Raw genomic sequence first — 26,833 nt, 5'->3', positions numbered from 1 at the left:
AGCTCTGTCCCTGTTTGTTACCACCTTTCAGGCGGTGGGAGCTGATTGGCATGGCGAGGTTTGGGGTGTTTAGCATCCTCCAGCAGTGAAGCAGAGCTGGGCAGAACAGGCCACTGGGGTTGATGACAGACTTTGGGAGCGATCACTGTCCTCTGCCTCTGTCAAAACAAACACAAGGTGAGGTAAGAAGGAGCTAGAGGTGTCCAGATTACATCCAGGACAGCAGGGCAGGAGATGCTTTCCCAACACAGCTGTCCCCTGGCTCAGGTAGGTGCTAGGCAGGCATCAGTAGTCAGGTTTCTCAATCACATCATGCACAGCTTTAGGCTAGGATATGGCTGAAAAGCTGCTTGTTCCATCCACATTACAATCCTAGCTGGGAGATATTTATGGATCAAAAAGGTTTTGAAGGTATTTTTTCTACCCATAAAATAATTATTTTAGCCTATCTTAAAAGAAAGAGCAGGAGGATGAGGTCTGAGTATCCCTGTTCAGTCTGTCTGGGAGCTCTGAAATGCAGATGACCAAAATTCCCTGTTTCCAAATGTCACAAGGCAGCAGGAATTCTGTGCTAACCTAAGCAAACTCTTCTCTTCTGGGTGCCTGTAAATATACGTTAGCAATAGGAACAGGTAATTCTTATAACACTAGTCCTGAGTGACAGTTTTCAAGGCTTTAACAAAGAAAAGTATAAAGCAAAACTGTTTTCTGTCTCCTGCTCTTAGAAACCAAACCCTGTGTTTTGAGGGGGTTTCATTACAGGTGGTAGGGATGGATTCTGGGAGAGCTTTTGGTTGCAATACAGAAGATCCCAAGGATTTTTGCCATTGTCCACATTCCCCTTCCTACTCTGCATGTCCCCATAGTGTTTCTCAGAGACCAGGCTTACAGCCATTTCCCCCAACATCTCCACAGTGAAAGCCTTTGTCCAGCTGAAGAGACCACCTTTTTGTCCCTCCTGCTCCTCTACTTTGAGCAAAGGGCTTGGGCAAGTAGCTGAGGCTCTCAACCCAATCCCAGCATATCTCAGGCTTTCTAGGGAAGAAAGGAAAAACACTGGGTTTAAAACCTATCAGATTATCTTTTTGTTGCCTCTCATGGAAAGTAAAACCCTGATGTGTGTTACTGCTCCCACTTTGCACATCTGCTTTGGTGCACAGTTTCCTCTCCCAGCCTTAGCTGGACACTGCTACAGGTGGTGGGAATGAGGGCAAGGAGGACAGTGGGATCCAGCTGGGACAAAATACCTACTATTTATGTAGTGCCCATTGAAGCCTGATCTTCACATGATGAGCAGGTCCCTTGGTGGCAATCCACCAAGATGTGTGCAAAGCAGTGGTCCTACTGGAGGTCAACAGAGCACCAAATCCCACACCAAGCACTGTCTGCCTGGCTCACAACTGCAAGTACTAAAGGAGAAAGAGGCGTCTGAAAGGTCTGGGCTTGACTGGCTTGATCTTATCCTCATCAAGGACTGATTGCCAGGAGGGAAAGACAGAAATATTCTCCCTATTGTGTCTAATAACAGAACATCCTCAGGGGAGCAATTTTACCTTCTTTTTCTTTCTCAGTTCTGGCTTATCTACATCATGTCTGTCAAGGTTCTGAAGCTAAGCAGCCTTGATAGTAAGGACCTTTAAAGCACTGTAGCCATCAGCAGAGATCTCAATTTAAAACTTTAAGGGGGGGAATCTAATGATTTTGCATGGCTGGGCAGTCAAGTAAATTACCTTGCAGGTATCTCCTGAAGTGGATGCCACCTTCCCACTCAGCAGTGATGCAGAAGGGGCTGTGGTCAAATTCACTGCTAATGCAAGTGGAAGGCTCCTTATAAATACACAGAGCTGACCCAGCTAACACTGGCTTGAAAGCACCAGATGGCTCTAAAGGTGCAAGTGCTGCTGGTGAACGAGTGGCAGTGCCTTGATCTATCAGGCTGGTTGCTTCCCACAACAAATGATGCATGGGGAATCATTCCCATGAGATTCCATAGCAGGTGTGTGGCATTTCTCATGGAGGATGGATGAGTTTGGCTGGGAGATGATGAGGACAAAAGTGCTGATACATAAATGGCACATTTATGAAAGCATCACATCCACACTTTGCATCTGTAATGCAGCTGTATACCCTCTTCTGACAAGTAGGCAAAGCATGTCTAATTTGCTCATCCTTTACAAAGTCATACCTCCAGACCAACTAACTGGAATCTGAGTCCTTACGAGCTGAGTCTGGGCAATCATAGCTTTAGCCTACAGCATGGTGGGTATGCAAAATGGGCCTGTTACTCCTAGTGGATTTCACAGAAGCACAGGTTAAAAGAGGGGCTTCTGCCCATGCATAGGTGTCTAGCATCACATATGGGCTGCTGGGATATCTGAGATATTAATGGAAAGCTGGCAGATATGGTACAGACTTAGTGCCCTACAGGCAGGCTGCCCCAGGGTCCCCATAGTGGCACCAGGTATCTCTGTTTAGCAACTGTCTGCCCCATCTGCTGCTAGGTGTGCAGGCACTGGGATTGCTTTGCACTCTTTGTATGGCTGTCACTCAGAGATGATGGGGTGATGTGGAAATGCTGTATGCAGCTACTAGTAATGCACACAGATCGGTGCAGTGGAATACTCATGACTGCCTGTATAAAAGCTGTCAGTTTTATTTCCACTGGTAGAGCTCAGCTGAGGTGTATATTGGGGTCAGGGCTGGAAGCAGCCCTGGAGTATCTTCTAAAGTACGAGTAAATCATTCAGCATCCTCTATCCTGCCACAGATACAAGTGATTCCAGAAAGAGCTGGGTATTCCCAAATTGGATACCTTTATTCTTTTGGGACTTTTGGGCTAGGAATCTGCCAAGGGCAGACATTGGGATCAGAGGGCAGAAGAGGTCACAGCTTCTCTGAAACCTGTGTTTTATCAGTCTCTACTTCTAAGAATGTAGCACTGATCTCTGATACATTCCTGCCCTCACCTGTGGTTGCCATAATCCCCCATCCTGCTGCTGAACCTGGCTCAGTGGGTAAAGACGAGAATCTACTTCTTGTGCAACGGGTGGTATGGTAAGGGAGTTACTGGGACATTCATATATATATAGCCTTGGAGGAAACAACAGCATAAACAAGGAAGCAGGTACAAACTCTTTGCCTTGCCAAAAGCAGTGAAGACAAGAGTACTCACACCCTGGAGCTGGCTGTCTGCTTACACCTCTACTCTGGGGTCTGTAAATCCACGCTTGCCTTCGTTAACCAGAGTGGGCCTCTCAGTTCTTGTGTGCCACACCAACACCTAGAGGGAATCACAAAGAGTTCAATGGCTCTGGATGCCATGGAACATGCCAAAAGCAATGCATCCATTGGGTGGGATCCTCAGAAACCCAGGGCTCACAGCTGTTTGAAGCATCATTCAAAGGGGTTGAGCCTGGGAGAGATTTCACAGTGTCAAGGAGGAGGGATGATTCTGGACCAAAACCAGACCGGCCTTCTGCCAATCCTTGTGGATTTTGGAGAAGCAATCTGGGCATGAATAGTACATCTGAGACTCCTCATTAACACAGAATGCACAGTGCTAACTGTTCCTTAGCTCCCTCAGAGCCCTGCATCTGTGGAGAATTTGGCAGGCTCTGTCTGTCTCAGCCCCCCTCAGCACTGCAGCACCGTGGAATGTGGAGGCACATGGCATGAGGCTGTAAAAGCAGCCAGGACCCAGCAAGAAGGATGTATCTTCAAGGTCTTGTGTCCTACTCACCTTTGTGCAGTTGGCTGCTTTGGGCTCCAGCCCATCCATAGTCACTAGATCCTTCAGCAGGCTGGTTTCCTGGTAGCCTCCTTTAACTCCCTCCAGCTTGAAACTGGCCTGAGGCTTCTCCAGGATCAGTTTGATGCTGATGGCGAACCCAGCCATGTCAATAGCAAAGGGCCTGTTTGGGTCAAAGACGGTTTTCCAGCCCACCACCTTCCCTGCTGGGCTCACTTTGGGGGATTCATATCGCAGCCCCCCAACAAAAGCCACAGGCCAGACTGACACCCTCCTTGTGTACCGCATCTGTGGGCCAGAAGGAAACAGTGCTGTGAGAATTCAACCCTGCTACCTTTGTGTCAGCCCATTAGTGTGCCACCCTCTGTTGTCATTGGCACCTATCCTCCTCCATTGGCTTCCTACACAACCACACGGCTCTAGGCAGCACAAGCTCTTGTTCACCTGTGCTACAACTTGAGGAGCTACAGCTTGCAAAGCCACAATGCTGTTTTAGCACTTTCTTCTCTGCACACCAAACTCTCTGCTTTTCCATGCCCATACCAGCAGCCTTCCAGTGTCTGAAGGGGGCTACAAGGATGCTGGCGAGGGACTCTTCATCAGGGACTGTAGTGATAGGACAAGGGGTGATGGGTTCAAACTGAAACAGGCGAAGTTTTGGTTAGATATAAAGAAGTTCTTTACTGTAAGGGTGCTGAGGCCCTGGCACAGGGTGCTCAGAGAAGCTGTGGCTGCCCCATCCCTGGCAGTGTTCAAGGCCAGGTTGGACACAGGGGCTTGGAGCAACCTGGTCTGGTGGAAGGTGTCCCTGCCCATGGCAGGGGTTGGTACTGGATGATCTTAAAGTCCTTTCCAACCCAAACTATTCTATGATTCTATCTTCAGTCCTTCAGAAGGAAAACCTTTGGTTTTCTGATCTCATCTGAGCTGTTACCATTTTTTGGTAAAACGCTATCATTTTTGTAAATGCCAAGCACAGCTTCTAGCTCTGTATGATCAACTCCACCCACTCCAACTTCACCCTCATGCAAGTAATCTCCCTCCATGAGAGATGCATCTCTGTACTCATCACAGATTCCCCCGTCCTTGTTCTTCCATGCATGGCTACTGCCTAAAAGAGTGAGTTTTTATTTAAACTATCAGAAAGAACCTAGAAAGAAGTAAGAAAGGATGAGCTTAACAGGATCTAAACAAATAGGAAAGCTGGCAATGTGTTGTGGTGCAGAACTCTGTGTTTCTAGTAGTATAGTTTAGCTGAAATTGGGGACAAGGAAGTTTACTGAATATTTGCAGTTCACAATAGACTTGTGCAGTCTCACAAAAGCCAGGTTTCCAGCAGAACTCTGGGCAAGCTTCCGTGATCCCAGGGGCACAGCCCCACTGTGGTGCTTGGAACTCAGAGTACAGAAGGGCAGCCAAGGCAGGAAGATGGACTAGAAAGCCTGTCGACTTCTCTAATGTCCCCTGCTCATCACACCCCTGAAACACGGCACATTTATGCTTTGCCAGGAGTTTATCTTTGGGTTTAGTTAAATCAGGTCAGCTCTCCCTGGTGAGAGGTATAAATACTGGGCTATATATCCTCTGGTCGCTGGCAAAAAGGGCTCTACCTGATGCAATGGTGTGTGTGGGCCTATACCATGGCAGATCCACTCTTTGCTCTTTCAGCCCTTAAGATCATAGAATCATAGAATAGTTAGGATTGGAAAGGACCTCAAGATCATCCAGTTCCAACCCCCCTGCCATGGGCAGGGACACCTCACACTAAACCATATCACCCAAGGCTTCATCCAGCCTGGTCTTGAACACTGCCAGGGATGGAGCATTCCCTGGGCAACCCATTCCAGTGCCTCACCACCCTAACAGTAAAGAATTTCTTCCTTATATCCAGTCTAAACCTCTGCTGTTTAAGATCATGACTACTGAGTTTACATATCTATAGCTTTGCATCTGCCCTGTACCCAGCTCCCACTGAGTGCAGGGTGTGTGAGGAGGGCTCTAGGCAGCACGCAGGAGCTTGTCTCCCAGTTGATGCTAAAAGTCCACATGGTAGTCCTATCTTAGGAGGTCTTTGCAAGTGCATCTGGCCTTAAGAGGCTTTGCAGCTGTATCCTGCTTTTCTATCCCATGTAATGTTATGGCTCTTACCTCTTCAAAGAGCTCCAGGCTGTAGGTGTTGTCATCATCGGCAAAATACACTACCCCTTCTGGCGGTGCGGTGTTGCTGAAGCTGTCCCTCAGCCAGTGCAGCCCCAGGTTCCTTTGCAGTGTCCCCCTCGGGGTGTGGGATGGGATCCAGGACAGACCCAGCTTCAGACTCTTGGGTGTCTCCACATTGAGGTGGGTGAAGTTGAGCCCTGCCTTCTCCAGCAGGTTGGACACCAGGTTGGTCCTCCGGGGCGAGTCCTCCACCACCACCCAGTGCAGGTTCTGCACATGCAGGAAGGTGTTGGCCAGACGGGTCAGCTCAGCTTTCTGCACTGGCCGGGTGTAGGTAGGGGTGATAACAAAGATGGTTGGCAGGGTGTCTGACCATGGGGGAGGCCTGGAGTACACATAGCTCTGGATGACTCTTGGTGTTGCTCCTGTGCTTTGCTGCTGCCGAATGCATGACGGGAGGCTGCCTTCTCTCAGTGCAGATGTACCATTGAGGAGAGCTTTAGAGGTCACGTTCTCATCTGTATCTTCTGGGGAAAAGGAAGGAAGGAAGAAGAAGAAAGAGGTTTGAGAACTAATCACTGCCTCCTCTCCAGGGAGTGCTGGGGACACCTCTGTCTGGAGTCAATGCTCAGCACATAGAAGGTTTGGGTTGGAAAGGACCTTAAGTTCCAAATAGTTCCTAGTTCCAACCCCCTGCATCAGCATCCTCTCCCCATACCTTAAGGGGTATGTGTAACTCTTAAGAACAGTTTGAATGCCTCCTATAGGCAAACCCCGAGGGGCCCTTCAGACAAGTTTGTCTTTGTTTAACCCATCCCATGAGTGAGCATCTCCTACCGAGGCTTTACACCAGGAATCATCATGACCACCAGCACGCTGGCAGCAGAACTCTTGCACTTACTTCTCAGCAGGCTGAGGTAGTGGGTGGTTGGGTACTGGTGCCACAAGGTTAGGAGAAGAGCCCATGGCAAGGCAATCAGGATCGTGGTCAGGAGGTTACGTCTCCTCAGCATGCTGCAGAGAGCTTCCAATGCCCAGGCATCTCTCTACCTGTCAGAGCAGAAAGAAAGAATAAGGCCTCTGAAATACAAGTCACAGCAAACATTAGGACAGTGAGTCTAGAGGCCAAACTAATAGGCTGAGCTTGTCTTGCTTAGAGGGAGACATGGTAAATGTTGGGCTCCAATCCAGCAAAGCATTTGTCTAAGTATAAGTTTACAAGGAGCCCCATTAAGGTTGTGGTCCAAATCGTTATCCAGCTGCCCCTGCCAATTCCTGTGCTATTCAATAGAAGCTTTTATCTATTTATGTTGCTATAAAGAACCTCCCGCTGCTCCATGATGAACCCACTGTCCTTGACTTCGGGTTGCTCATGTTGCTGATTCTGAAACCAGAGTTTCTTGCCCCCTCTCTGGAACTGGTGTTAATTCCTGAGCTTTGTGGTAACTGTTTAATTTGCTTCTTTCGTAGAATATTTTAAAGCTCTGTGCATGAGTTGTATTCCTGCATATGCAACTGGACAAAACAGAAGACATCAGGAATCCTTGAGATAGCCAGCATCTCTTTCACTCCAGCTGCTTTAATTCAGCCTCCTTATGCACATGCATTGAGGCAATCAGGGATGTACACTATGACCTCCTAAGTTTGCCATGAAATCCCTGCCTCTGTCATTCCACAGTGCTGAAAGTGTAATTGTTCCACATCCTGGTTTGCTGTGTTTGGCCATTTCAGCATTCAGTATAAATCACAGCCTTCAGAATACTTTAATTGCTTTGCTAGCACGTCTGTAATGTACATGATCATGAGAGCTGAGGAATCACAACAGTTAACATTTGTTTTTGCAACTCCTTCTATAAAGCAAGAGGAACTAAAAGGAAATAAAGAAGGATAAAGGACAAAAGTATCAGGAATAACCAACAACAAGGGGTGGCTTATTTACAGATGGTCCAGGCTATAGTAGTGATTTTGTTTTTCACAAATGGGCTTGCCTAGTGCATGTGCTGCATTCTGTATGGCTCTGGCACAGTCAGGAGCATTTTCCTTCAACTTCTAGCTTCTGCTTTGGTCCCTCTCTGGTTATGATATTGTTATTACACACCAGCAACAAAAGCAGTGCTCCAGAAAGAGGGGTCCACATCTGCTGTCCATGAAAGACTGAAGGGTACAGAACAAAGTTCCTCTTTAGCATCTTAGAACTTTCTGCTGCCACTCCAAGCAGGATGCTTGGATCCAGATAGCTGGATTTTATCCCCACCTGCCTCCCTGTAACATCTGTATTCTGTCTCCTCTGGGATTACCTTTCTGATGACAAGTACTTCTCCCGGAGGACTTCCTTGCTACCACAGTGATGCTCATTAGGAGCCTAAAGGGAGCATAAAACTTCCATTAGCCTCCTGCAGAGAGATTTCTGTTGGGAAACACACCCCCTGGGAACTGAAGAGCTGATGAACAGCCCCACCAGGCCCTCTTGTTCTCCTAGGCTGAAGGCAGTCTGAGGGAAGAGAGTGATGTGGTATCACACTGATGCAAAGGATGGAAAGAAGTCTCACACTGGTTGGCTCTAAATTCCTAAGTGTACTGAAGGCCAGTCACCTAAAACCAAGGTCCTCAAAGGGACATAGGCACATTTCGTGCAAAGGAAACTCTTTGCCCAGGATTTGAGCCCAGCAGTTCCTCATCTATCCAAAGTGGAAGGATTGCCTTGCTTCAGCCTTAGAGAAGTGTGCGAGAAGAAACATGACAATTGGTCCAAAAGGACTCTGCTTTGCAGAGACACACGGTATTCCTGGAAGATACCAGGGGATGCTGTTCAAAATTCATCCTCTGGGACCTTTGTAGTACTTGTCATTCATTTTTAACTTGACATTTAGTGTCCTGAAAGAAACAAGGATTATGTGATCGCAGGGCTCATCAGTGCCCTATCAGCAATGACTGACAAACCCACTTCAGCCCAGTCTTGCATGTCTCAGCAAGTCTCCTGGCAGGCAAGTAGATACTCATAGGCCCTATTAAGAAAACTGCTGCACCATGAGCTCATTCCTTGTTAGACACCATCAATACCACACTGGAGCAATCCCTCACTGTGACCTACCTCCACTGCTCCTCAAACCAACCATTCATGGTGATAATCTCTATTGCTTCCTACCTCCTCACTCAGGAAACACCATGCTGCCATTCCTCTATTTTCAAGCTATGGAAAACTGATGAAGAAGTAGGCCAAGGAACCTGTGTAGTAAGAGGCACACGAGAATGCTTTGGTGATGCTGCAGGAGCCTTGTGCAGCAAACACGCTGGCTTTGCATAACCTCATTGCTTTCTGATGGCTGGGTCCAGGGCAGGTACAAGAGCTTCCTTCAAGTGTTACTGCTAAAGGTATAGGTCTTTGGTAAGCTACAGATCTTTCCCCCCAGGAGATGCCTTCCTTTACCAGCACAAAGCAAAGCTTCCCATCAGTAAGGGACATGACAACAGACAGAGCCACCAAAGAAATCCAAGGAGCAGTCTGCAATGCTTTGTTACAGCAGCAGAAGCTTAGGTCCATCCAGGCTCTGGCTCGGAGTTGTCACAGCTCCTTGCTTCCTATAGTATGCTTGCAATTACAAATATCCCTGCATTAAAGTCATTTCCTTTAATAAAAGGCCTTAATTACACAGGCACAGTTTCTATGCAGCAGGCCTGCATAGGTTGTTTGTGGAAGGAAGGAGAGGAGGAGGTGGCAGAGAGGTGGCAGCGCTGTTACCAGGAGAGCACAGAGGAGAGTGGATCAGAGTTAGAAGAGCTTTAACCAATTCTCTTTCTGGTTCTTTTTCCTCCTCCTCCCAGCCAGCCCTGTTCATGCTTCCTGAACACTGCAAACAAGTGGAGATGCTGTCTGTGTGTGCAACTCCTCTGGTGCTCCTCTGTATCTCCTCTCTATTGCTTAACCACAGCATGCGATGCTAACAAAGCAGTTAAACCCTGCATAAAGCACCAGGCCACTTGTGAACCTCACAGAGGAGCTGACTTGAACACTGCTTTCAGAAAGTCTGTCTTGGGATACCTCATTTTCTCTTTTAAGGCATCACCTTCACCCCACCACTGCTGCCCTCTGCATCCATCACACATATGCTCTTCTCTGTTCCCTTACATCTTTCACCTCACCAGTCCTTGACAGCCTCCATTTTTCCTATTTCTAGGACTAAAGGAATCCTCTGGCTTACAAATAATTTTATCCTTTGTCTTCTCTCCTTCCCTACACAAAGACCCTTTGCATTTTCTTTATGTCCACCCTACATGGAGTATTTCCCACAAAGTGGTCCATTAAAGCATTATCCCACCCTTCCGAAAACCCAGGCACATGGCAATGCCTTTGGGTAGCCTGCTGATGGCCCCAGTGGGGCTTGCAGAGGTTTACTGCACATATCCTTACCTACTTTTGATAATTAAAACCAAAGTCCCCTAAGTGGCTCAGATTAATTGCATGCCTGCTGGCAGGCATTGCCGTGTGTATTCTTGGCACAACCAGCTACCTGCCTTCTGCCTTTAAACCCGTTCAGAGGAGATCCTATTAAATGAGATTCAAGATCAGGAGAAAACGTGATTATCTAAACCCATCCACAGCGACCATCCCGTAATTCCTGCGTTTAAGCTGTAGAGGGCAGGGACTGTCTCTTAATGTGCTTGTACAGTCCTGATCCGGACAGGAGCTGTTGGATGTGACTGCAATACAAATGTTATTGATTGCACTCTCTTGCTTTTCTCCTCCCTTGCTATTCCCTCTGTCCTGCCTATTCCTCTTCCTCTTCGTTTCCTAGTGTCTTCTGTAGCCTGTGTTTGTGTTACACACCCTTAATAACATTAGCTGGATGTTTGATGGATGCCTTCAATATGCTGCCTGTAGCCTTCTTGAGCTGTTTTCCAATTACACATCCCTCTTCTTAATTTCATCCATCAATCTTCTCTTCTTCATTAAAAAATAAACAAACAGGCACACACAGAGCACAAAGCTGAGTATGAGAGGGACAAAATGTTTCTCTTACTACTCTTGCTTCACTCTGCTTTGTCAGACTTCTCAGTTCCTGGGACTTAACACCATCCAGTCTCCCTTTAAGCTCCTGTGCTGATGCAGAGAGCATTAATCTGAAAGGATCTAGGAGAAGAGAATGAGAGAAGCACATGGGGGGAAGTACCCAGCCTGAATGCCAGAGACTGATGCTGAAGAGAAGCAAGATCTGGCTGAGGCTCAGAGCATCACATGTGACAGATCCCTTCATCTGCTGTTGACTAATTACCAACAGGGAACAGTTTGTTACCGGCAGGGAGCTCGGATGTTGGGAGAGGGATAAGCTGGAGGACAACCCAGGCAGCCTCACTGTTCAGATACAGCTTTAAGATGTCACATATGTGACTTTCTCTGAGTCACAAAGCAGTCTGAAAGGACACATGGGGTGAATGACAGAGAAAGGTGAAAGTTAGGAAGAGGCACAGCTGAGTGGGGATTACAAGGCTGACACAGGAGTTCAGGTGCCTGTGATTTTCCTATGTTGCAGCCTTTGGTTCAGAGCATCAGCCTGCCTGAGCCAGACTTAGGAGACCCTAAATGCTGGACCAGCCGAGCCCTCTATGTCTATAATCTGAGACACAGACTCTAAAGATCATTATCTCCCCATAGGAACCAATTTCACAGTTCAACCTGTCCCCTGGGAACATCCCACTATCCAGTGTCAAGATTTTCTGGGCAAGCACCCAAAAAAAACCTAGTCTCAGTGAATGGAACCAAAGGATTCAAAGAATACCCCTGATCTTGGTTTGTACTGTGTTTGTATGCCTATTCTGTGCATACCCTGTGAGGAGTGAGGGATGCGAGGGGCAGAGCTGGAGCAGAGCAGTTAGAAGGTGCAGATGAGACTTAATTTCACACACCGAAACCATCAGCAGTGTTTGTGGTTTGTTCTGCCTGCATTTTGCTGCATCCCTTCAGCAGCCCCTGGACACCTTGAGGAAGTCCATGCAGATTTCATGAGTTCCCCTAACTCCCGGTGCGGGAGATGCGATGCTGAAGGCAGAGCAGGGAGCTTTCAATTATTGATGAGAGCGACCTCTCTTTAAACAAGCAATGCATAATTCATGGCAGCACCGGTATTTGTGGTGATCAGCAACGGCTCTGTCTCTGCTTTGCTGAAATCCACAGGAAGCTGCTGTCCCCTCTCCCCTCATCCCCTTGGGCCCATCAGAGCCTTCAGATGAAACTTCAACACTGGTGAAAACTGAGACACAGTAAAGATGCTGCAGCGCTTCCCCTCCCCAGGCTGCTCGAGATGTGCACAATGAAGTGGGAGGATGGAGTCAAGGAACCAGAGAGGTGGGTGGAATGGGTTATTGCTCTGGGATAAGCAGGAGTAATTACTGTGCAAACACAGCCACAACAGGACAGTTCTCAGCAGTGGGACTCCCTCTGATGCCGGGATAGGTCTGCAGGAATGGCATCCATGCAGGACAGAATGGAGTTCACGTCCAGCTCGTGGGGGTGAGAAAGAGAAGGGTAAAAGGGAGATTTCTGCTTAGTAAGAAGTAATTTCCCCCCTAAATTCTGCTGGAAACGGGTGGCTGAAAAGCAAAGTTAAAAAAAGGAAAGAAGGAAGAAGTATTTTTCTAAGAAGGGAAATTTTAATGATGGAATTAGGGAAAGGAAAGGGTCATTCCTGAAGCCACAGCTGGGAATCTTGACCTCTCAGTAGCACAAGCAATGCAGGCCACTGTGGTCCTGATGCTCTTCTGCTGCGGGTTTTACTCATCCCTCTGCCTCAGACCTCATGAATGGCTCTGGGCAAGCAGCACTTGCTGCCTGAATGAGGGGAGCACTTCCCTGTGGCTGGTGGGGACACAGGGCAAGGCAAAAGCTCACCGAGCCCATGGAGAGACAAACAGCAGAGAACTACAAATAATCACACAATACGGGGAAGGACGGGCAGGTCCTTCCCCAGGGCAGGAAGAGCAGAGCTACTAGCAGCTGTGGGGTTTCAAGGATCAGCCCCATCCACGCTCTGTCATTCAGTGCATGGGCTCCTGTAGGGATGACTTCCCTGGGAAATGAGTCACTCCCAGTGGAACAGCCGCCCTTCCCAAGCCCCCACGCTTTTCCTCAGATGGAAAGAAAGGCTTCATCCTCTCCCTGCCAGCTCTGATCCCTTTGCCATATGGGAGTGCAGTTACTTTAGCCCAGAAATCAGGCACATCCTTGGGGAATGGCACTGTGCACCCCCCATCCCTCCATTGCCATGTCAAGCATCTTCCTCCATGCTTAGTCCATAAACAGCTGGAAACAGCACTTTTCCCAACAGCACCCTTATCCCAGACTTGTGTCTGAGCAGCACAGGGTGGGGGAAGGTGATGCTTTATACAGGGCTGTGTTCCCAAGTTCAAAAAAGGGCAAAAAAACCCATGAAAAAAACCCTAAAAAGAAAGGTTGATGAAGCTCATTAAATCTGCTGGCTGAGTCCTACGGGAGCCAATGCTTCTGAGACAGCACGTGGTTCAGCCTGCCATCCCCAGGTAGATCAAGGGTATCCACGCACTATCTGGGCTATCAGCAGGAATGGAGATAACCCAGTTTGGATATAGACTAGACCTTGAACTTGGCTGCAAAGCCCGGCTAGGCAGGGAGCCTTCCAGAGCCTGCAAAAGGAGGTCTAAACCAGGCTATTTTTAACCAACCCAGACCCAAAACGTCCTTCATGATCAACCCGTGCGACCTGTCACCACCTTCCTGTCCCCCTGGGCTTTGGCAAGGGTGGGCTGTGAGTCAGAGGGACGCAGCCCTCTGCACCATCCTGCTTTCCCTGTGCTGCAGTGCCGCAATCCAGGGGTGCCAGAAATACCCAGAGAAAGATTGGCAGCTCGGGCCCGAGCGGTAACAGGAGGTACCAGATGTCTCCTGAGGAAGCCAACTCTCTCCTGAGAGACTTCTCTGCTTCGAGTTATTCTCTCTCAAGAGGGAAGTCAGAAGCTTATTCAAACATTGGCTTCTCTCCCCTGCTGCCGAGCTCTGGCACAGCCAAGGTCCTTTTTAGATGCTGATGACTGTTATAGAATAATCATTCCGAACGTACCCGTGTGAATCAGCCCCAATACCTGCATTAGCAAAAAAACCCCAGAGATTTCCTTCTTTTTTTTTTCCAAGGAGGCAAAATAATCCTAAGGAAACAGAACCTGGATTGTTCCAAAGTATCCGTACATTTCATCCAGAGCTTTCCCTACTGAGTTAACAGCTGATGCCTGCTAGCAGGAGTGGGAGCTGTCGTTCTGCAGGTTTCTTACAAAAGCAGAAAGGAAAACCCTATAGTGTTTGCTTCCAGAACATTTCCAATGAGGGAGAGGAATTACTTCTTTTTTTCAGAGAAAAAGGCATTATTTGATGGATAATTACATTTCACAGGTGCTAGTTTGGGGTGTGGAGGGGGGGAAATCACATTTATCACAAGCTCCTTGTAAAGATACGGGGCCCAAAGGCCAATGCTGTTTCTCTGGTAGTAGCCAGGATGCAAAGATGGGCTTTGATCTTAGCTCTGTGTCAATATGACATCAAATGCAGACCTCCAGAGGAACATCCGATCACTAATGCACACTGTTGATTGATTTAGACAGCTTGTTTTCCTCCTGCTTTCAAAGGCAATGTGGAAATGCTCTTCCCTGCTGGACTCACTGGTTACTCCTAGGGAGGGCAAAACAAACCAAAGGAGAAGCTGCTGTGGCTAAAAATCACACTGCAAATGAATGGAACAGCAATTACACCATTTAAAACAAAGACATAGCTCAAGATGCCTCCCATCTTCCCAAAACCTGTGGAAATAGTGGCGTTTTAATGGTGACACGTGTGTGTTGGCACTCTGAAGAATCAGAGTCCAGACCCCTTATTGCACTGTGGGCAGAGGATGTGTATGGGCAACAATCCCATACACATGGAGCAATCCCAATCAATACACATGGAACAATCCCAATCACATGGGATTGAATTAGGTGATCAATAAAAGCATCATGCAAAGAGTGTTTTCATGGGTGGCTGTTCCATACAAACAGTGGCCAGCACTGATGGGTTGCCACCACATCATGCAGGTACTGGTTAAGTGAGAAGCTGAAGGAGGAGAAACACTGCTTTGGTCTCCTTGATGTACATTTGTGCTGTTGCAGCTCTCTGAGCTGTGTGAAATACACTCACTGAGGTGGTCCAAAATGCTTATTCTGAGTTCTTCCTCCAAATAAACCATCAGCACTCATTAGATTTGCCACTTGCAGTGTGGCATCCAAGTGTCAAGCAGGCACTTTTAAACACACACATGGAATGGAGAAATAAAGTGGCACCTAGAGAATTGTCTTGTGCAATAGATAGAGATCACAGGCCTCTGCTTAACTTCATTGCCACAGCTGCCCTGTATAGCTTGGACCACGTTAATAAAACACCAGAATTAAAAGTAAAGAGGCAGAAGATGACAGCGTTTATTCTCCTGCCCTCTGCATATGAAATTGAAAGGGAGGAGGGGAGCAAAGGAAAGGCAGGAAGGAGATGGCCAGTGTCCTGCTGTCCTTCCCTATCTTAGCAGGGAAGCTGTTGATTCCAGACCATAGGCAGACCACATCTGAATTAGATGCCATCAAGAGACTCAAATGCAATTCCCACCTTCTGGCAATACCAGGGGAGCAGTCATGCCATGGTTGAAATACCTAACTTAGGCACTGACAGCAGCTGCCAGAACATAACCTACATCATGATGGAAATAAGCTGCTCTTTGGGGGAAAATAGTACACAGTGGACACATTTGGGTAAACAGATGGAACTGAGGAGCAGCAAAAGCCAAGTACCCCTTTCTGACAACAATCCAGACCTACCTTAAGGTGGGACTTTTCCTTAAGGAAAAGGTGTAGGTTTTGATTTCTGTTTTTCCATGCCTTGCACTGTTAAAAGTGAAGAGGCTTATGTGTTGGGAAGGCAAGGTAGGCTGGAGGGAATTGAGGGCAAACAAGTTCACACTATGAGAAAGAAACTCTGCTCTCTTAGAGTGTATAGGGCTTGCTTGTGTAGGGATTGTTCTCTGCTGTGCTCCTTAACAGCACACAGGAGTAACCTGGGCTGGAAGTGGTCTTTGCACGTGGTCTCTATAAACCTTCTCTTGGGAGGAAGGTCAGCCTAGGCTGTATTGTACTAATCTTGTGCTTCAGGCTGCTCAAGACCTGGATGCAATAAGGGGTTGATGCTACTGTCCAAACTAGTGAGTTGCTCTGTCTGTCCCTCGAGCTTCGAGTGTGCTCTTTGCAGAAATACCAGCAGGAGAACACTGGGAGATGCCTTTCCCCAGCTCTTACATCTCTGCATCCTGGGGAGCACTGTCCTTCTTATCCTTCCACATACACGGGCTGCCAGTTGGCCTTGGACAGAATAACTGAGGAACAGATACTTCTCTTAGTGCTAGGGGGTTGAAATCACCCTCTGGTTATCAAAAAGCTTTCTGAACATCACGGTCAGAGCATAGTGTCCCCACAGTGCTGGCAAAAGTGGCAGCTGCAGAACTAGAAACTGGATCTTTAGAAAGTCAGGAATGCTTTAAACCAGGGGGATGTTCTGTCCTTGCTGCCCACAGGGCACACTTCTGGTTGCTTTTCAGAGTCTTTGTCCTTAACCAGATCCTGTGCATTGTATGACTGGTGAACAGCCTTTTCTCTCTTGCTGCAGTGAAGTCTTTCTTAGGCTTAGTAACCCTCTCCAGCAGATGGATGCTGGGTTTTACCCAAATTGGGCTGAACTTAAGATGATGTTACTAAGGCTGCTCCCATACTTCCTCCCCAAACCTCAGCAGGTGTGCATGCACCCTGCATCACCATTATCATCACAGAATGGTTTGGGCTGCAAGGAACCTTAAAGCTCATCCAGTTCCAACCCCCTGCCATGGGCAGGAACACCTCCCACTAGAGCAGGTTGCTCCAAGCCCCATCCAACATGGCCTTGAACACTGCCAGGGATGGGGCAGCCACAGCTTCCCACATGCAAACTACTTCCACCCCTTACCAGCTCTGCAAAAAAATACCCCAGAAAGGCCAGCAACAGTTCCTAGGCAGGGAAACATCCCAGAACCTCTTGGGGAGAAAGAAGGAAGAAACTGGCTTCCTGGTTCTGCTTCTCTAACTGATTTCTAAGTCATTTGTGTTTGTTCTGTTTCTAAGGCCAGGACCCACACTGAGGTTAGGAAATACCTAGTATTAGGTAAGTATGATGCAGAAGGGAGTACAAAAGAGCAGAAATCACGCCTAGTTACTATTTGATTGCTTTGCACCAGTGTTCAGCAACTACATGACTTGGTTGGACATCCCAGCAGCTACAATCCAAGCGTAGCTTGGCTTGATTGACTATGGACAAAACTTGCTGATGGCATCTACTGCAGAAGGGTTTTCTGCAGCACCTCCACCAGAGGCTACAAGGTGGGATGAAATGTGCAGGGTTTGTCTAGCAAGCTAACGTGACCAGGGGAACAAGTGTTCATGATATACGAACAGTACTAGATATATTCTCAAGAGGGTGATAAGAAAAGGGAGTGCCATGCAGGAAGCCTCTTGGAAGCAGTAAGAGCAATTTTTAATTATCCTTTCCCAAAGAATCCTTTGGGATAAACCATATTCACTCATCTTAGCATCGAGGTCAACAGTAATGACTGGATCTTAGCAAAGTGCTTAGCAGTGTCCTGTGCATTCTCTTGTAATGGAGCTGCTGATGCATATTGAGTAATAAGAGACAAGCGATAAGTAACACAATAAAACTGTGTTTTCCTTCATGCTCCAAGAACCCTGTGCTAACATGAAAGTCAGAAATATCACTTCTACTGCAAGAAAAGCTTCTCTTTTCATTTGCTATCATGGTGCTGAGCATGCAGGAGGGTTGGAACTAGATGATCTTAAGGTCTTTTGCAACCCTAACCATTCTATGATTCTAGCTTGGAGGAAAACAGGAAACAGCATGAGAGTTGCTAACCAGAACAGGAAACACATTGGGATTACTGGAGGAGCTATGGAGAAACCTATGGGCTGCTACAGAGCAACAGGTGGTGGTATCCCACGGTGGAGGGGAGATTTATGAGTGAAGGCAGAGCAAAGGGCTGGATCCTTTCTAAAGACCTGTCAGAGGACACCTCATGTACCTGGAGTCAGCAGTTAATGCCCCTTCCTATTGCTCCACAGTGCTGGGAAGCTGGCATGCATGTCTGAAGGAGGAAAACAACTTGCCGTGGACCTTGGAGCAGTAGGTTTTGATAGCTTGCCTCTGACTGCCCAGCAATACAGCTCAGCCAGCCTTGTGTTTGACTTCAGCAGATGCTGCTGTGGGCTCTGTAGAGGTACACAGGGATAAGCAGGATTTGGTTTCTGTTTGCTTGCTAATTTGAACCCCCACTGTGAGATTTGGATGGTTCTGAGGATTCTGTATTAGCTTTAATGATTAAAAACTTATTTCAATGCTTAGTGAGGAAGTTGCATGATCTATCATTGAAGCCACTTAGCAACAGGACTCATTAAGATATGTATTAGTACAGAAAGATACCCTTGCTCCAGCGTCCTCTCGGAATGACTATCCACTCATCTAAACAAGATAAAGGTCTTTGCTGGCCTCCTCCGAGGCCAGAGGATAAAGCAGTCAAGTGTGAAACAAGATTTCTTGGTTCTTTTTCTGGCTTCAACTACACGTAAGTGTGTGGATCTGGGCAAATCATTTCACCTGCTTCAGTTCCCCCACAGGTAAGATAAGCACAACAATGTAGAAGCGCTCTGGGGAAATGACTTTCAAGTGCCTAAACCTCATTAGAGAAAAAACAACCCTTGCAGTGAACAAAAATTGCCTCAGTCCTTTGACAGTAGCTTATACCAACCACACGCTTCGCATCGTGCCTTTCTGGAGCCTGACATACGCTTAGCTAATTACAGGGGAGAAAAGCCATGTTCTCCTAGCCCCTTACTGGCCGATGGTAGCTAAGAAGAGATGCTAAAAACTTGTTATCTTGGCTCAAAAAGAATTCATTTTAGGCAAAGCATTTCAGGTTACCCTTCAAGGAGAAAGAGAACCCACCAGTTCTGGGGCAGGAGCTAGTTTTGCTCACAGGAACACTGTTAAATACTGTGTCGGATAGGAGAACAGTAATACTTTGTGTGGTTTGTTCCCAGAGTTATTCATTCAATCTCACAGGCAGCACCATTCTCCATATGAGGAGGAACTGATGCGGGTATAAAAGGATACACTTCAGGCCACAGTATATGAGCCAAGGTGTTCCTGGCTTTGGGACTTGTGTGCAGGACATTGAACTTCATACCTGAATGCACCTTAGTGTGAAGTGGGGGTAAGGGAAGCACGGATGGATGGAAGGTGAGGGAAGAAAAATGGGTGTAGGTGAGATAGTAAGGTGTGACTGGAAGTGGTTCCTGAAGGAAGGAGAAGGGAAAAGGAGAAGAGATGAGGTTAATGGGAATGAAAGAGTGGGAGAAAGGAGGAGGAGGAATGAACAAGAGTGAGTGAGCAGGAGACCAAGTGAGACAGCAAGCAGGAGGTATCGTCAAAGCATCCGAGCTCTCTCTGAAGAGATTGCCTATTTTGTTCCTGCCTTTTTTTTTTGGTGTGTGATCTTGCCTTAAAATTGCAGGAATGTGGCAGCACAGCACTGGCTCTCCGATTTATTAATTCCATCCCGTCCCACCAGCCCATGTAACAAAAGCATCTGTGTTTGCTCAAGAGGAGCACATGAAGGGCCTCATTCACATCAGAGGTGGAGGGAGAAGCTGGCAGATACGGGGAAGTCATCTGCGCCTCCTTCCTTTTCACCTTTGTGTGGATCTGGGCTTGGGGGAAGGAATGCAGCAGGGAAGGATGAAGGGGATGGGGTATCAGGAGGGAGAAAGCTAAGGTCACCAAGGTGTTCTATGTGGGAGAAAGAGGAGGGGAGGGACATGAGGAATGCACTAGGCTGGACCAGCTCCGGTGAGGAAGGTCTCCTGGTGCTTCAGATGGGACAAGATCCCTTCCTGCCACCCAGGCTCACCCAGCACTGCTCTCCAAGGTGGCACTTGGCAATGAATGGCAGTGGGGCAAAATTGCTGTGGTCACAGCTTTCACTGTTGCCTGACCTGCAGCTATGGAAATAACCATAATAATAAATGAAATCTGCCAGTCATAGGAGAAATATCCCCTTACAGCTGCTTTTTAGCATGCTTTCAGGATGAGATGAATATTAGCTATCCTGCTTTAACAAGTGCAGCATGAAGGGGGAGAGGAGCCAGCAACCCCTCCTCCTGCCAGGCAAGGATCAGCTGTGCTGTTTCTAGCACAGGGTACTGGGAGATCTCTGCCGGACATAGACACACTTGATAAAACCACATCTTTACCCCTGCCCTTGCACAGCATCCCTCAGATCCAGGCTGCCCTGCAGCACCTCAGGGGAAGCAGGGTCTGCAAGCTACTGCTGCCTGCCTGGTCCTTGGCTTTCCCTCCAAGCTCTCCCACACAAGGGCTGCCAAGGAGCTATCCTGCTTCGCTAGCAGAATGCGGCTCCCGTGTGCCCTGTACTCCCACACACAAACCCACCGTGAACTTACAGAACAAGGCAACATTGCTGCTCTCAAATCTTTTATCCAGAGCTGAGGTTGTCTGACTGCTTACCCTGTTCAGCTCCAAGCAATCCCAGCACTTTGCTTAGCTGGAGGCTGGCTGTGTTGGGAATAAATACCCTTGCTGTCATTGCCAAGGGGTAACAGCCAAAGAACAGGACAATACCATTTTCTTTCGTAATGCAGCATTATTCATCAAGCAGCACCACACAAAGTTGCCAGGATGCTGGCAGTCTATTAAAATCAACAGCACAGGCAGGGGAAGCAGCAGTGTAAGCACCACTGGACCAGCTCAAATCTCATCAGAACTTAACCTGAACCTGCTCCAGCTGACAAAACCCAAACCTGTGGGATCTAAGTGTCAGCACACAGGCTGGAAAACACCTCTTTTTTGCTTCTGCATGGAAATAAAGCTACATGCCAGTGATCTTCTCTTGAACAGATACGTCTCCTTTTGTCCTTTGTCTCTTACATTGATCAATGTTGTGGGTTTCAGAAGGTACAAGGAATCCTATGCTACACAACTGTGAAAGGTTGAAGCTCAACGATTTAGATCTATTTCAAATGGACCTTTCTGTCCAGTGATGAATGATCTACCATCCATCAAAATGTCTCCTCTTTTCCCAAACCCGACACTCAGCACCAGCAGCACCTTGTAGCAGCGAGTTCCATATGTCACTATGCACAGCATGGGAAATGACTTAATTTTACCATCAAATTGCTACCTTTCACTTTTTCCTGAATGCAATCCAGTTCCTCTACTAAGAAAAGCCATGAAGAGAAGCATTCATTCCCTTTCTATATCGCTGATTGCTTTGTTTTTCACAATGTCCCTTCTCTGTCTCCCTGAGCTAACTAACCCCTTCTTAACTAATCTCTCTATGTCTATCAGGCATTAGTGGGATTACCTACTTGGAGAAGGCAAACAGAACCCGACGAGTCCCTTGTGCTGGAGCTGCAGATCCCAGCTCTGTGTCAGAGCTCTGGGAAGCCTCCTCTCCTGAGGAAACTTTGCTCACATTTGACAAATGTGAGGGATTTGCAGAGTGCAATGTTTTTATCTCGGGGAGAAGGAGCTCAGACAGCTCCCCACACTGCGCGGCGGCGGAAGCTGATTGAACACTTGGGAACGTTGGCAAAGTAGATAAATTTGAGCTCTTAAGGAAAGACCTTTGGGAGTACTAATGCCACATGAGAGCGAAGACTTCCAGCTCTTAATTATGAGCCTGCACGGCTTAAAACAGCATGCAAGGGTAAAGGATCAAGTTTATGCGGGTTGGAGTGCAGTTTGGAGACATATCCCTACCTGGAGGAATTGGTGGCATCTAACCAGTGTCCCTTCTGAAGATAGGCTTTAGACAGTCATAGAACCATGGAATGGTTTGGGTTGGAAAGTGCCTTAAGATCATCCAGTTCCAGCCCCCTGCCATAGGCAGGCATGCCTCACACTAGACCATGTCACCCAAGGCTCTGTCCAACCTGGCCTTGAACACTGACAAGTCTATGCCCAAGAGGAAGGTGCTGATAGCCACAGGTCTGATCCTCATGCTGCATGTATCAGTCTCTTCTGGCATTGGTAAGATTCAAATCACAGTCCTGCTAGGCTGAGCTGCATCCCAGTAAGTGTTCCTCAGAGATGCAGGGGCCTTGCTTGGGAGACAGATGATGTGGGGCTGTCTCAGCTCTGACTTGATGAGCTGCAGTGTCTCCCTTGTAAAGTGGGGGTAGTCATCCTGACAAACAGCTCTGTATGTGGGCAGGGAGCACTCTTAATCACATATGCAGAGTACTTTGAGATTCTGGGATGGGAAGCAGCACATAATGCGTATTATTAGACAGAAAGGCCACAGGCAAGAAGGACAGAGCAATGCTAGACTTCTTCAGAGCCCCGCAGACGTGTGGGACCCGGCTTCGAGTCCGGAGTATTACCATCTTGTTTAGGCTTCTGCTTGTATTAGGAACAATTAAGTACAAGGAGGAAGAGGACAGATATCATCTTTCCTGTGTACATCCTGCAGAATAATTGCATAGCTTTCCCAAAGCAGTTTTGCATGCTCAGTAAAGGGCATCTTTGGAGCCTATCAAATATCCCGTCCCTTGCAGGCATACAGAGGAAGGCTTGCAGCATACATCAAGAGATCTCTTTATTGTTCCCAAATATCAGGAACAGGAAAGACAACTGAGAATGCTGAAAAGAAGGAAGAAGCTCTGGGAGGTAGATGGGGTTGTGGAGTGGCTCCTCATAGCTGAAGGTGACTGTGCCTGCACAGCACCCCAAGGAAGATGGGTGGCAGAGGCTAGAGCTATGAAGGCACTGAGAAACAGATGTGTGTGCAGAGCAGTGCTACTGGTAGGTGATCACTATGAAGAGGGGAGGAAAGCCGTGCAGGGGTATGGCTGGAGTGAATCCATTCCAGGCTCCTGCCTGCTAGGAGCGACTTTGGTCTCAGGCACTAAGGACATCTCCTGGCCTGCTGCTGAAGCAGAGGCAAGCTCCCTGCCAGAAAGCACCTCTACTGATGCCTCACAGGCAAGAAGAGAGGTTGCTGGGTACACAGGAGATGCAGCCTTGAGCTGTCCAGTACCACTTCGGACACTCTGCAGGGAAGATGCCATTAGAGGACACAAGCACTAGGCGCAAAGACATTCCCAAACCATGGAAAGAACATGAATTTAAGGGTTTTACACTGTGGAAGTATATTCTCTCCTGCAAACATTTTAGCTGCTGTATAGCTCTGTACAGCTCCCTAGGCAACAGACTTCCCAAATGACACCATAACAAAGCCCAAAGGTGTGGGAGCCTCACTCATAAAAAATCCTTGCCATGGGAGCAAGTGTCTCCATCCCAACTGCTTTGCTTCCTATCCCACAGCTGCCAAGTGTCTTGCAGATCAGGCTGAGGCCCTTCTCTGTAAAGGTGGCTACATCTCAGCTGGGCTCTGTGTCAGCTGGTTGAATTGCTTTGGGACTGCAATGTTGCGTAAATGATTTATCAATTATTGTTATGGTTATTGTTATTATTATTACTATTACTACACAGAAGATGTCAAAGAAGCCAAGAGCTTTAATTTTATTTCAATCGATTCCTGAAATACCCAATACTATGTGTTAGCTGCTCAGCACATCTACCTCTGTACATTAACTGCCCTGCAGAGCCTTAATTCAGTGCAGACTGAAGTGCCCTGAAAGTGATACTGGTTGCTCCCAGGAGGGGAGGAAGAAGGAATCACAGCCACAGGGCTCCTGACCTCATGCTGGGCCAGCACAGCATGTGCTTGGCCACTAGTGCTCACATACAGCCAGTGTTCCAAGTGTCACCTGTTAACAGAGAGCTTCCCAGGAAAACATGGAGAGGGCACAGACCAAAAACCATCCCGGTCCTCACATCCTGCTTCAAGGCACGGAGAAAAGGGGTTTGGCAGCATGCACTGCTGCAAGCAGATGTGACACAGGCTGTCACACACAGCTCTGCCAGTGGCCCCCTTCTGCCCTGTAACTCTTTCTATTACCTGAGGCTGATGTCCCCATCATCTCCTTCCAAAGTATCTCATTTCAGAGTAATGATGGCCTCTGCAATGTGAGGATCCCGTCCTGCTGTCTGCATGCACCCATCTCCAACTCGCTGTATGGCCCCTGTTCCTAGCCCTGTCTGAGGCTGTTTGGCAGTCCAGAGATACAAGGCATGAACCTCACCATTCATTTTTAGTCCCCATTTTGCACCAAACACGATTTAAGCCTGAGTAGAAGGGGGTGACCAGACTGGTGTGCAAAGTCGCTGTACCCTGCTCTACTCACTGTGTATGTGCTTTGCACAAGGAAGCCTCTGAGGTCCAGGAAAGGAGCTGAAAGCACCTTTATCACCTGCATTCACGCTCCCCCACTCACTCTCTGAGCTGTGCAGACTTCAAGCTGCTGGATGGGTATTTATTGCTTGTCATTATTGCCCTGCTACGATGATGCTTGGTGCTGCTCTGCAGATCCAAGCACCCTGCTTCCAAGCATGCACAGAAACTGCCCATTGTCGGTTTCCATAAGGGGTTACAGAGGAACCAGCTGCTTCTTTCTACATTTGCAGCACCTGCAGGGTTTCTCTCTCTCATGCACTGGTTGCTGATCCTCCCTTCCCTCCCCTGGCCCCAAGCTGGATGGGCAAGTGGCAGAGGTAGGAAGGGGAACAGAAAGTACTTCCCAACTCACCTAGGTACAGACACCCCAAACTGAGCTCCAGAAAACCAGCAAGTGCATCCCTCTGCAGACACCCGTGTGCCAGGAGGGGGGTGAAAGGAGTCCAGACCCTCCTGCTCTTGCCCTCTCCCACTCCCACTCCATCCCCCCAGAGCTCCTCACCGGGATGCTCGCTCAGGGTCGGCTCCCGGTTTATGCCTGCACACAAACCCCAGCACCGCTCTGGACTTCGGCTTCCCTGGTATTTATCACTGAAAAGGCACAATAAAGCCTCTCGGGGGGCAGCATTTGAACAACCCGGCCGAAGACCCCGGCGGCTGCTGTAACCACGGGTGGACAGACACCAGGACTGGGGCATCTCCCCACAGCTGGAACATTCCAGTCTGGGAGCGGGATGTTGCTCTTCTAGAAGGTGCCCAGGCCGTGTATGTGTACGTATGTGTGCAAGGACATGGGCTCCCCGTGAAGCACGAACCCAGCTCGGGCGCCGAGCACGGATGAAGTTTGGGGACCCGGCAGCCGGTCGCGGTGCTGGGCATCCCTCCTGTCACCAAGCACCGGTGGGATCGCAAGGTCACCTCCCGCATCCCCAGCGCTCCTTCCTACACCCCCAAACCCCAGTGCCCTACGGCGGGGGAGGGTCCCGCTTACCTGGCGAGACGCGCCGGTCACGGCGGAGATGCGGGAGCGCCGGGCGAGGGGGGGCACCGGGCCGGGGGATGAGAGGGGAGCATCGCCCGCAGCCGGGCGGACGTGGGTCCTCCGTGCCGCCGGGGACGGGGACTCCCGGGACAGGCACCGGCCGGTCGGTGTGGATGGCGGCGACCGCCTTCAGACGGCGCCGGAGATGCGGCTACGCGAGCGCGGAGCCGATTTAAGGCCACCCCGTGCCGGGGGTGGGAGAGCGCCAAAGGCCGCCCGCAGCAAGCTCCTGCGCGCCGCGCATCCCGCGGGGCCACCTTAAATGGGGAAGGGGCAAGAGCGGGGCCGGTGAGGAGGGGAAGGAGCTGCGAGAAGGAGACCTGAAGCAGGTCGGGGAGGGGGGAAGGTGAGCTGGGATGGGAATGGAGCTCTGTGCCTCCAAGGGGCAGGTTTTCCCTTCCCTGTGCTCTTCCCGCTGAAGGCGGTGGGGTGGGACTTCAATTGTCTGTCCCTGGAGGTTCGTTTTGCTGCTAACCGAGGGCTGGAGTGATTTCTCGCTCCCTGCCAGGGATGTTCCAAGGAGAAGCCACTTGCCATCACGACAGGGTGTAAGGGTTGAATACGATAAGGCACTCTATAGGGGATAGCTCGAAACCGGGGGGGCCATAATGCTCTCAGACTTTGGTCTCCCTACTTGTTGCTTGATGGCTCACATCGTGTGCCTCAGTTTCCCTTCTAGCTCTGAGATGGGCAAGGAGTGTGTGTTAGTGCAACCCCCAGCAACGGCTGCTTGGCCACATGTGCAGCCACAGCTCAACACTGTCTGGCAGTCTTTACCCAGGAGCAGGTTATGTGGGAACAGAAGACAGATCTGCTTCGGTTTTCCCCTCCCTGCCTCCCTTACGAGCTGCCAGCCATAAAGTCACCATGGTGCTTGGAGGGGGGAGTGAGAAGCAATTCCTTAGCCTCTCACCCGTGGCTGAATGCAGAGGGCAGAAGGAGAAGAGAGGGCTCACTGCTCCAGGAAACTTCTTTCCAGCCTTCCTTTCGCATAGGACTGGGCAACACATGTCTGTACCCCCCTTACTGTCCTGAAGGTTGTGACTGCCACAGTCTAATGGTGTCTCCCAAAGAGGTTGCCACAGCTTTCAGCAAACCATAAAGTGCTGAAGGTAGCACAGTTCCAGGCTCAGGTGGGGACTTGATGTTTAAGTTTGGCTTCAGGTAATGAAGCTCCTGCTGTGGGATGCACTAAGCAGGGCAAAATGTTTTGAGGTCCTTGGCTGGCAAGTGGAGAACAAGAGAAGTCTGTGCTCTCAGGTTAGCTGGCAGGTCTCGGCCATGCTTCTGGAGCAGACATTGCTGAAAACACCTCGGAAAGGAAGACATCAAGTGACGTTTTACAGCCCAAATGACATTTACAAAGTGCAACACAGAGGTGAGCCCTACCCAGGCAAAGCAGCAGGTGTGTGTGTGCCAGCACCTCTGCTC

At 48.8% G+C, this 26,833-nt stretch overlaps 1 protein-coding gene across 1 annotated transcript; it reads right to left on the bottom strand.

Moving 5' to 3' along the window:
• Window positions 1-18: 18 nt before the first annotated feature.
• Window positions 19-25,411, bottom strand: LOC101877945 (galactosylgalactosylxylosylprotein 3-beta-glucuronosyltransferase 1-like). The gene is made up of 6 exons (XM_005146663.3): window positions 25,352-25,411; window positions 6,810-6,958; window positions 5,897-6,435; window positions 3,740-4,036; window positions 3,173-3,280; window positions 19-158 (listed from the first exon to the last, which is right to left on the bottom strand). The coding sequence occupies exons 2-5, from the start codon at window positions 6,919-6,921 to the stop codon at window positions 3,194-3,196; spliced, it is 1,035 nt and encodes a 344-aa protein (XP_005146720.2). The 5' UTR covers window positions 6,922-6,958; window positions 25,352-25,411; the 3' UTR covers window positions 19-158; window positions 3,173-3,193.
• Between the last annotated feature and the right edge of the window lie 1,422 nt (window positions 25,412-26,833).

This window comes from Melopsittacus undulatus, chromosome 2 (genome assembly GCF_012275295.1).
Source record: "Melopsittacus undulatus isolate bMelUnd1 chromosome 2, bMelUnd1.mat.Z, whole genome shotgun sequence".
Taxonomy (NCBI): domain Eukaryota; kingdom Metazoa; phylum Chordata; class Aves; order Psittaciformes; family Psittaculidae; genus Melopsittacus; species Melopsittacus undulatus.
The sequence above is the reverse complement of the archived record's forward strand: the minus strand, read 5'-3'. Positions and strand labels throughout refer to the sequence as shown.

What these genes read in the sequence shown, in the direction of transcription:
- LOC101877945 (XM_005146663.3), bottom strand. Translation starts at nt 6,921, where the DNA reads ATGCTGAGGAGACGTAACCTCCTGACCACGATCCTGATTGCCTTGCCA. An exon ending in GCCTGGAGCTCTTTGAAGAG is followed by an intron (nt 4,037 to 5,896) that starts GTAAGAGCCATA and finishes TCTGGCCCACAG; the next exon opens with ATGCGGTACACAAGGAGGGT. An exon ending in AAGCAGCCAACTGCACAAAG is followed by an intron (nt 3,281 to 3,739) that starts GTGAGTAGGACA and finishes GATTCCCTCTAG; the next exon opens with GTGTTGGTGTGGCACACAAG.